This window comes from Typopeltis vanoorti, chromosome 14, assembly GCF_054136105.1.
Source record: "Typopeltis vanoorti isolate ZY-2024b chromosome 14, IOZ_Tvanoo_1.0, whole genome shotgun sequence".
Lineage (NCBI taxonomy): Eukaryota > Metazoa > Arthropoda > Arachnida > Uropygi > Thelyphonidae > Typopeltis > Typopeltis vanoorti.
The window spans coordinates 60,066,807-60,078,061 of NC_143562.1; the positions used below are offsets into that span (position 1 = coordinate 60,066,807).

The 11,255-nt window shown below is 33.6% G+C and overlaps 1 protein-coding gene across 1 annotated transcript in view; it reads left to right on the forward strand.

The window, feature by feature from the left end:
• The window catches only part of LOC150099523 (protein spitz-like), a 29,934-nt gene extending 23,261 nt beyond the window's left edge, over positions 1-6,673 (forward strand). Inside the window, exons 3-7 of the mRNA XM_090403450.1 lie at positions 1,588-1,759; positions 2,565-2,626; positions 2,779-2,884; positions 4,064-4,166; positions 6,566-6,673. Of these exons, the coding sequence (XP_090259576.1) occupies positions 1,588-1,759; positions 2,565-2,626; positions 2,779-2,884; positions 4,064-4,166; positions 6,566-6,673 (551 nt within the window). The remainder of the gene's footprint in view (positions 1-1,587; positions 1,760-2,564; positions 2,627-2,778; positions 2,885-4,063; positions 4,167-6,565) is intronic.
• The last annotated feature ends 4,582 nt before the right edge of the window (positions 6,674-11,255 follow it).

An 11,255-nucleotide genomic window follows, 5' to 3' on the forward strand; every position in this document is an offset into this window, starting at 1 on the left:
ACAGCACTGATTTCATGCCGCTTTGTTATTTTGTAAACAATTGCATAAAAGTGAAGATATAGATATATATTAATTAAAAGTTAAATATCAATTGTTCAGTCAGGAAGAATACTTCTAAATTCTGATATCTCTGAATTTTACAACGACGGATAAAGTTGAAGGCGTGAGGCTAGGAATTTAAAGTTGTAGACGGATGTCTGGTTTTCTAAGGGGTTTTCTAGATTGAACACTAAGCCATTTCCGATGTTTCTGTCTACATAAGTGCTAGCCTGTTCAACATTCATCTTCAGTGATGAGCCAATGAAAAAAAATTATTATTATTATTATTACAATAGTGCTGTAATGAAATCGGAATGAGAGAGAGAGAGAGCAGAACTAGCCATAATTAAAGGATTACAAGCTAAGGGGAAAATAATAAAATCAAACAACTAATTACAAGTTGCAAAATAAAAATAATCTGCTATGGCAACTAAGAAATGTACAAAAAAGTTTAGTGGTCTGTTTGTTGTATTTGTAATAAGCTATTCTCTAATATTCTTTCATTTTTTTCATTTATTTATGAAAGATTAAATCGATAAGGTATGTAAAACGAGTAAACCATATAACGAGATATTTTACAGAACTACAGTTAAAAAAAAAAAAAAATCTCCCTTTACAGTTTGTTAAACTTGAGCGTTTCTTGTTAACTGCTGTGATCAAGAGCTACTCCATTGGCGTATTTAATCAACTTACTCGCGTCTTTTGGTACCATTCCTGCGACCAATTAAATCGTAGATTTCCTGCAGTTTTCAACATGAAGAAAGCCAGTGGGGCCCCTGCTGTTTAAGAGCCACACCCCATAGCTCTCCGCGTTAGACTGGAACAGTTCTCACGTTACTACGCAAGTCGGTACATTTGTTCTGAAGTACTAACAGGCTCGAAATATACAACGCCGATATTCAAAACTCCCACCTACAAGCACGCACATGCACAGCAAAGCTAGCGAGGTCATGACGAAATACGTTTAATATTTATAAGCAAGTAAAAGAGACCTGCAATTTGCGGTAGGAATAATTGGCTGCAAGCTATAACAGGTGATGAGAGAGAAGTAGACTTCCAGTTCGTGTGTTTAGAGTCTTTAGGAGGTGTGAAAAAAAATGCATGTTTTTGGAGTAAGGGAGAGTTAGGAAAGATGATGATAATAAAATATTTGATGCTGTGAAAGATTAAGAATTAACTGTTGTGAGAGTTGTTTTGTGCGTTGCATAGAAGTATCAATGATATTGAATGTATTATTATATGTGAATTTTTCATAGATTTTAATTTTTTTTTTTTTGATTTCTTGTAAAAAGGTATTTTCAGTGGACCTTTAACCCCTCTTTTCTCTTACTCTGCCATCTCCTCGACCCCCAGAAGACGGGCCGAATGAAGACCAGATTTTCTGTTATCTTCACCCACCAGTTTATTTCCAATCGGCTATGGTTTGCCATATTCTGGACCTCATGGAGTGAAAGAGGAGGGGTTAAGGGGCCAAGGAATGAAGGGGAGGTTACACCAAGTGAATCTCTTGAAACGATCATACGCTTAACAAGCGCATTTTTCTTTCAGAGGCATGCTCGTCGCGTTCCACACCCAAGCCTCGCCCACCTTCGCCCACTATGCGGCCTAACATCACCTTCCAGACGTACGCTTGCCCGGAGGCCTACGCGAAATGGTACTGTCTCAACGGCGCTACCTGCTTTGCCGTGAAAATCAGGGACTCCATACTTTACAACTGCGAGTAAGTACTGGCTTGATCTGTTTTCTATAATTCGTTATTTGTACTATTATTTGAATGAAAATGCTGGATTAGTTCAGGCATGCGCAAAATATAATAAGTGATGATTACACGATTGCACTAATGATTGCACCAATAATTACTTGACTGCATTGATTCCGATAACCCAAGCACAATAAAATCATAATAATATAAAGAGGTTGTTATACTAACTGAACTGGAATGCATAAAAGTAGCGCTATTTAATAAAACAGTTTTTCGCTATTCTTTATTTGTTACGCTGATCTAAATGGCTTCTGGTCCTCAATTTCCTGGACTTTTATTGTCATTTGATAAGGACATATTAAATCAATATTTGATATTTAAGATGTTCTGTGCTCATTAATGTTTTGCATTATTATTAAAGTACTTTAATTAATTATTTATTTAAGTGCACTGTTTAATGCTGTTTTTTTAAATTCAGAAATAGTTTAATTTAAACCGCGCTTTCACCGTTGGAGAGGTGATAGCCACTGTTTAATATACTGACGCAATAATTTTTAGCAGAAAATGCAGTCGCGAAAACAACCCTTTTAATTAAAATAAGCAAATGTTAGCCTACTTCGATCCTCCCTATAGTAATTTTCGGTGTATGCTACTCGCTTTATAAATTTAATTTTTATTTGAACTTAAAAACATAAATTTAAATCCAAAGTCATAAATTTTAAAAGCTGATTTAAATGTTTTCCGAAACTTAGCAGTAAAAAACCAATTAATGTTAAACTTCTTGGAATGCAGGTTTCCTGATTTTTATGTTTCTTTTTTCTAGATGCGCAGATGGGTACATGGGTCAGCGGTGTGAATTTAAAGACTTGGATGGATCTTATCTTCGTAAGTATCCTTATTGGTGTCACCCCTCCCCCCGCCCCGTCATATGAAGTTTTTCTTATTGTAGACAAATTGCATTCTTGTACAGTTTACTGCATTGCTGTTTCGGAAGAACAATACATATAATGTGATTTTTTGTTTATTTTCTCTTACAGCATCACGGGAACGGGTTATGATAGAGACGGCTAGTATAGCAGGAGGCGTAACTATAGCTGTACTCCTTGTGGTTCTCGTATCGCTAACATTTTATATGCACATTAGGTAAGATTTTTATGCTTTTTTTTAATTATGTACTTACGTTTTCATCTGTTTATGTTCGATTACTGTTTTGTGTATAGTATTCGTTTAACATATACAGTGAGTTTAAAATTATAAAATAATTAATCGAGGGACCATTAACTTAATCATGAGTACTTTGAAATATTTATTATTGATAACTTTGTGAATACCAAAGAAATAAGGATGATATTATTTGGTCTCTATTTATTATTGGTGTTCTTTGAAAGCCAAAGCTAGCTATTCTTGGATTTTCTTTGAAAGCAATACAAAAAAAATCAGAAAATAAAAGTGTGATGTCATCGTAGAAATTTATTTCCTTTTTAAGCTGGGTAGCTTTTAGCTGAGTAATGGGGACAAGTAATGGAGACAGAGAAAGATTGGTGTTCACGCAGCTTTAAACCAATACTGGTTAGAGGCGTTGTCCACTTTGGCAATTTCATGCACTCCCACTTTCACGAAAAAAAAAAAAAAGTTGAAGCCTAGTACAGAGGTTTTTTTTTTTTTTTTTTTAATCGTTGCAACATATGTCGACAGTTACAAGTGGACTAACAAAGACAGCAACACAAATGACAAAAATCAGCTTTTATGTAATCCGTTGTTAATATAAATTTATGTTAATAATATTTATAGATCGTTTTTTCTTAATTTTCTTATTGCAAAATCTTAATTTTCTTTAAATTAACTTTTTCTGCCATCATCTACAAATAGGTTATAAAATACTAGCATTTGCAAAATTCGACAGAGATACCATTTTGGAGTGTTGATTGCGCTACAGATAGGCGTATAACTCGCTTTAAAGGCAGATACCCCCATTTTAGAACTTCCCCCTGTATACACTGCTGATGCACATAAAAACTGTATCTATTAATGAAAAATTAAATGAGCATGCATGCGAAAGCAAAGACATGGATGTCAAATTCACAGGTTTTTTTTGTTGTTGTTGTTGTTTTCGGACTTCCATTTTGAGGTCATTATTCATGGAAAAAAGAAGGCAAAATGTATGTATGTAATGGATATACATTTAAGAACAGCTTGTTGCATGGCAGTCAGTTGGTTTCAATGGTATGCGATTATATGAACTCATATTTTCAGTTGAAATTAGATGCCCTATATATTATGTAAAGGAAGTTTATCTAATTGGTATATCCTTTTCTGTTTTAGGCGAAGATGGAAGAAAGTGAAGATGCTAAAGGAGTACCCAGAGATCCTAGAGAGGAAGCGGTTAGAACTCTCTGCTGAGTACAGCCAGTTCATACCTACCCTGGTAGGTACTAGATTAGTAGTTCTAAACTATTTCCCCTTTCTGGTCTTTCCGATTCTAATATCTAATTTCCTCTGTCATTTCTCATAATTTCTACTTGTGTTTAAAGATTTAATTTTTTTTAACAAAATAGCAATAATTATTTATTTAAGCCGGTCACATTCCGTTTTACATTCAGCAATACAGAGGTGTTCGTAGGAGTGCTGAAAAACATTTGTAAATTTGCTCCTCCCACAGCAATGTAATGTGAGTTTAATTTTTCAGTATTCCAACAGAACATTCAGAGTTAATGGTGGTGCCAGCAGGCAAGAATTCTGTATGCACTACACTTTTCACATTCTATGTTGAGGTTTGCATCGCAGACACGTACAACCCAACATCAAACAGTTCTGATGTCTACACACGCTTCTCCATAAACAACTTTCACTCGCCAATAAATGTCAACATGTGGAACGTTTCTGACAATCAGAAACCGAACCACGACACACTGTTTCATCTGCACTGACATCATCTCATTACCTGCGCTAATGGTAGAGAATGTCATAAAGTAGTAGAAAATTGGAACTTTAAACCAAAGTGGGGAACAAGATAATGAACGAATGCAGTTTAATTCAAAAAGATAAGAAAAATTCATTCAAACCATATAAAATACAGAACCATAACCTATACATGCATCATATCATTAAGTTTTCGAGTTAGTGTTATTAATGAAAATAATAATTCATTGTAAAGTAGTGAAAAGGCACATCAAACAAAGTTAACCCTGAGATTACTGATAAGAATGACGAGAAAAATTCATAAAAAAGGCAAAAATAATAAATTGCTTGCATAGATAATTTTAATTGTTAACATGGAGATTATCTGGTTTTTTGCAATTAAATTTTATATTTAACTGAATTGCCTGACTTTTCTAGGGGTAGCGGGGGGATAGCAAGTGAGGAAATTATTGGAGACGGTTATTTTCTTTCTTATTACATAAGGAGATAAACATAACAAGCAAAGAAATCATTTCAGAGAATCATAAAAAGACGAGTTTCGTATTGAGCATTTTTGTATAGTAACACAGTTCATTATTAGAACGATTGTACCTAAAGCCGTTTTTGGTACTGTACACATCATTTTGTTCTGCCTGATTTTGCTATTAAAATGGTTCAGTAGAAACAACAAATTTTAATATATGATCTTAAATACTAAATTTCATTAAATATAATCGAACCAGAGAGAAATTATTATTATCATTCGAAATAGTTTTGCCAATTAAAATGAAATTATAATAAGGGGAAAAAGCTTTTAGTAAATAGTCTTGAACCTGGGCCTAGTTCTGACCAATGAAGATCACTACACTGCAACGTACCAATATGACTAAACACACATTAGGCTTAGCAGCCTCAAATAAATTATTTATAAATATTATTATTATTTTTTTTTTTAAGTGACTCCACCAGAAAGGTTGCAAACGATAATACATCAGTACCGAGCAGGACAGCAAACTGCGATGTATTTACATACCAAACTGTTTGGAACTGTTTAGGGATGAATTTTTGGTTATCTATATTTCTTTTGCTTTAGAATTAACAATCACGATGTCTGTTATAAATCAAGGAACTCTTCCGAGTGACGGAATTTTGTAAAAATCCAATGGTTGTGTGTCAAAAGTTATAGAGTGTTTTTATGATACGTCGATCCGTTTTTTGCTTACGTGTTATAGTATAGACATGATTTTCTTTTTGCCTAAGTGTGTTACTTCACTATTTGCCAATAACAGTAACGATTAAATCCAAAACTGAATCATACGAATATCTTTTATACGTCCTCAATCTCAAATGTTATCCATTCTATCCAGCAAAGCGGAGTGATTAAATCGTGCAATTGAAATAAAAACTGGACGAGCTATACAATTTATTGTAAAGATTCCAAATGCCAAATTTCGACGCAAATAGTCCAGCTACAGTCCCAGAATTTGAATAAGAGGATGGGATGACAATATGAATCTAATAAGTATATTTGGCAAAACAAGCCTAAAATTAGGTTAATTTTCGTTATAGCATTCTTGGAATAATGACCATTCATCATCATAACGGCCGTAGACAATTTTTTAATTCTAATGTAGACAGTTTTATTTTGTCCCTTAACGATTATATAATTAAGACAGTAAAAGTTTTAAGTTCCATACAACCATATGACATTATTTCTATCATTCACAATCGTTTTTCCAAACTGTACCAATGAAAATTATCTGATTGAAACCAAAACGGAATTGGACTGAGTATACACATTTCGTATAAATAGGATGGAAGCAGTTAAGAAATAAATGCAATGCAATATTACAATAATGAAATACACATAATGTTTTATTTATTATTATTCGAGATATATTCTAATTGTTATATTTTATATTACAGGATCCAGAAGTGGGACATGGTATGAGAGCACCCTATGTAGTCCCTCCGTTTCCCTCCACCCATTTATCTACACGTATATCCACCATAAGTCGAGGAAGCGGTCCTTAGCAGTACTTATGTGATCCACAGTTATAGCTCCACAGCAGGTGGCGTTGCTGTCACTTGCAAGCAGACTGTTTGCTTCGTTCCTCTTCAGCAAGTAAACCAAGCCATCTTTTGTCTCTCGATTCCTACCCAGGTGATGTGGCTGCCGTATTTTCCTACTCCTGCTGCAATGGAATAGTGTGGTAATGGTGGCCAACCCCTCGCCCCTCAGGGTCGGTTGTTTTAACGCAAGAGAGACAAGTTACTAATCAGTCCGTCCAAAGAGATTTTACAAGACTTGATTCCAGTTAGCCTCTTTGGAGAGATTTTAGGAAAGAGACTCCGAAGTTTGCCAAGGATAAGTTAGTCGGACAACGAGTGTGTGCATGTGCGTACAGTTTTTCAGAAGCAGGCAAATGAACTCGAGAAGAATCTAATAAACTCTTCGTAAAGATGTTTTTTTTTGGCCAAAGACATTTTTTCTAGTGACATGCATTCCTTTATAGAACTTTTGAATGATAATATTCAGAGACTTATTCGATCACTCTATACTTGATAGGGTTAATTTATGTGAGTTATTTTATTTTTCTGTTTTCCGTCGTCCTAATACTCTTGACCAGACTGCCAGTTGCTTCAAGCAGTCATATTGAAGGGGAAAATGAATAAAAAATCTATTCTCACAGTGTTAAGTCGGGCACAATTGCCTTTATGAAAAAAAAAAAAAATGAAAGAGAACAGAAATCAATAAATGGTTAGCATGGAATAATTATGCACGTTCAGAGATTGTTAAAAGTGAGAGTAAAAAAAAAAAGATAGAAAAATTGTTTCAATCATGTTTTACTGTGATAATGTAGTTTTCTTCTCCACGATTTAATGTTTCACTTTGGCTTAATGCAAAATTAGTGTTCTGTTATATATGGTAGATGTTATTATTAGTATGACTGGATTCAGCTATTAAAGAAAAGAGTTATTTCCTGTCTAAAGACAGACAGCAATAAAATGCAGGTCTCGTTGCAAGCTCTTTTTTACTGTTTTGATGTTTGTTATTTTAAATTCACTTTTTTAATCCTTACATTACATACAACCAGCGTATGAAATTTAAACTTTTAAAGATTGTTTAATGTAAGAAATTCTTACCAGGTCTGCTTTGACAATCGTGGGGCAATGAAAATATAATTAATACCATTTATCATTCTACGCAGAAATTTTTTGACAAAAAAAATTACCGTATCCATATGATTATTAATTATCTCGGAAGATAATTAAAACATTTAAAAATCAAGTATTTGAACATCAAATGTTTTATAACTTTTTAAATGAAAAAAAAATCGAACTTTTTAATGTTAATATTATTAATTGCTCATAAAAACGCATATTAAAACAAAGTGTTTCGTTGGAAAAATGTGTATGCCTACAGGGAAGCCGGTTTTAGGAAAGTGAGGAGATCAGGATAAACCAGCGCGACTTTTTTTTTATTATTTTATTTTAAATATAAACTCGTGGTGTCGAAGCATGGGAATTTGAGAAGTCTCCTTGATTGCCTTACCGGTCAGTCCTGATACTTCCAAAAATAAAAACTACAAATTCTTGTGGTTTATATATATACGTAGTCTAGCAGACTGTGCAAAGATTCCTTTATGTTGGGAAGCTGTACATAAGCAATAATATTGTATGGAAAAATTTCCCTTTTAATAAAGCTCTGTTATCGCAAATTTTATTGTTAAAAACTGCTTATTTTCGGTTTCATTGTTGTAAAAAAGCTTATTTAATTATGTGATATAAATTCACCTGATGTGTAACTGTTATAAACGTATCGTGCAACCTTGCACTTATTTTATAACAAATATTTATGTGAGCTCGGTCTGATAAAAAAAAAAAAAAAAAAAAAAACAGAAAGAAAGAAAGAGAGACTACGGAATCCAAGCAAGGACACGATTTTTTTTTTCATTGTTGTGCATATCGCTACGTGTTTAAGGCATGTTTATAGATATGTATATAAAAATCAATTGTGTACATGTGTATGTGTATTCTGTTAATGAAACTGTGGCTGGCTCCGCAAGACTTGGCAGGTCAAGTTCGGACACAGACGAAGCTCAACGCTAGTTTATTTATGAAATTCTGTTTATCTTTGCCTATGTTTTTTTTTTTTTTTTTTTTAAGCCAGTGGATCATTGTAAAAATGTTCCGGTGTGGCGTTATGCTGATATTACGCTATGCCCTCTTAGCAATCACACCATTAGTGTGATCTGTTTATTGTACATAAGTTAATTTGCTTGATTTAACGTAGAAAAATAACTTAATTGTTTGAGATAATTTTTTAATCACTGTGGATGGGAAGACTATTCTCAGTTCCTATTTAAGTTGTATCTGTGTCCTGAATTGTGAAATAATGTAAAAGCAAACTGTTGTGTTGTTGTATGCCTCCTTTATTTTATTTTATTTTGATCGTTGCCATAACAAACAAAAACCGAAAAACAAAACAATAACAATAATATCCCTCCTCAAAAAAAGGCAAGTACATCCAACGTAGGTGGCTTATGAGTGTGTGCACTCACACACACACACACACAAACAAACAAATGCAACTGAAATGCCTTGTCTCTCTGCATATGAAAAGATGGGTGTGCCAACAGGCTTCTACTCCGTGCTCCTCCACCCGACTTACAAATAAGGATGTTTAACCTGCTGAAAGCTGGGAGAGCCTAGCTTGACGTCATTACCCCGTTGCCTTCCGCAGCGTTGCAACTTCACTCTTGATTTAGACAAAGACGCCTGGTAACTGTGACGACAGTTTATGTGACTTTTAAAACAATAGCATGCCCCAAAATACCGCTTCACTATTTGAAAGTTAATTACATTTTTTTTTAACCCGGCAAACAATTTGTCTGGAATAAGAATATCAAAGCGATAAGTTTTTTTTTAAGTCACATTCCTATACATGAATAACTCATCATAAAACTGAACATGTCTTAGATGAATCTAATTTGTTTCCTGTACTGTAGGAGTATACTAGTGTAAACTCCAGCAACTTCCTTCCAATCATTCTTGAAAGAAACAAGGTCAGAAAACGTGACCGTCTAAACTAAATTAATACATACATAACAAACATTTTTTTCTCTTGATTCCATCCTCTAATTTGGAAATATATAATGATGGCTGGTTATTTATTCATTTAAAGAATCCAGGGAAGATAATTCTCCCTTCCCACACAAATCCTCTTAATTTTTTTTAAGTTTAAGGAGAGTTTTATTTTATTTTATTTTTTGGGGGGGGGGGGGGTTACGAGATGATTAGTATGTCATAAACTATCTTTCATAGAATTTCGGAGAAAGATTGCATATAGGTATTCCTAGAACCGCGGGGAAATATTTTTATTCAATATTTCAAAATGCATGTTGATAAATTCATTGCAGATTGATGATATATTGGCAGTGACTCTCAAGTCAACTACCAAAATAGTCACTGACTACCCTAACTACATAAATCATGAAGGCTCAAATTCAACCTGCTGTAAATTATGAAAGAACTAGAGCACTTAAAAAATTACAAAAAAAAAAATCTTTATCCCTCTTCTACAGGTTGTCGTTCAACCGCTTTAGACTAAATTTCGAATATATTCTTACATTCCTTAAGGTCATCCGAAAATTTGTACATGCGCGAGTACCACTGTAGGACGCACTCTTCAACCTATCGATCGGTTTATCTAGCTCTTTTAAAATAATAATAATAAATCTAAAAATCTCATGTATAAAAATAAAATAAGTCTTGTAGGTTTGGCTGCAATTTAGAGAGGCTACTTGGCTGGAATGATTCTTTTAATTGTTAAGAATATAAATTCTCTAAAAAGTCGAGCAGCAACAATGTCACTAAAAACAATAACAGCCAAGTAACAGCATATCTGGCATTAAATTGCAGCTGGCCTTCTAATTTCTCAGTTCAGCTCACATATTTTTCTATTTTAATTACTTATTTATTTGTTTTTATATATACTAAGTTTCTTACAATGCTTAACTACACAAGTTCCAACAATAAAATAATAGAATTGATTTTACACGCTGCACGTGGCAACACTGAGAAAGATAGTTGTCGTAAGTTCCTACATGCTTGAATTCTGTTTAGAAGCAAATTATTTTGGTAAGCGTTTTGTGTTTTATTATATCCTTGTGCTTCATAATAAAAATGAATGGCATATATCTGGAAAAAAACATTTTAAAATTTTTTTATGAAACTCGAGGGAAAAAAAAGTTCTGAAATTATTGAACTCTTGAATCGTGTTTATGGAAATGGCGCGATATCCTGACTCCCTCTCAATGTTTTTGAATTAATGAAATGAAATGTGAAGGCAGAGAAAATGCTGATGATGATGCCCAACTATGTCATATTGTGATAAAAAGTGTTGAAAATGCAAGATTTTAATTCATTGTCAAAATGGCAGCACACGACACACCACACTGGGAATGAAACGTCAAAAAAAAAGTTGGGTATGTTGGGCAAATGTGCTTCAAAAAATCTTCCTGAAAAGCAAAATACAGTTCTAGAACACTGATCATATTCATTGAACCTAGCCTTGTCTCACTTCTATTTCTAAAATAATAAGAATAAACTT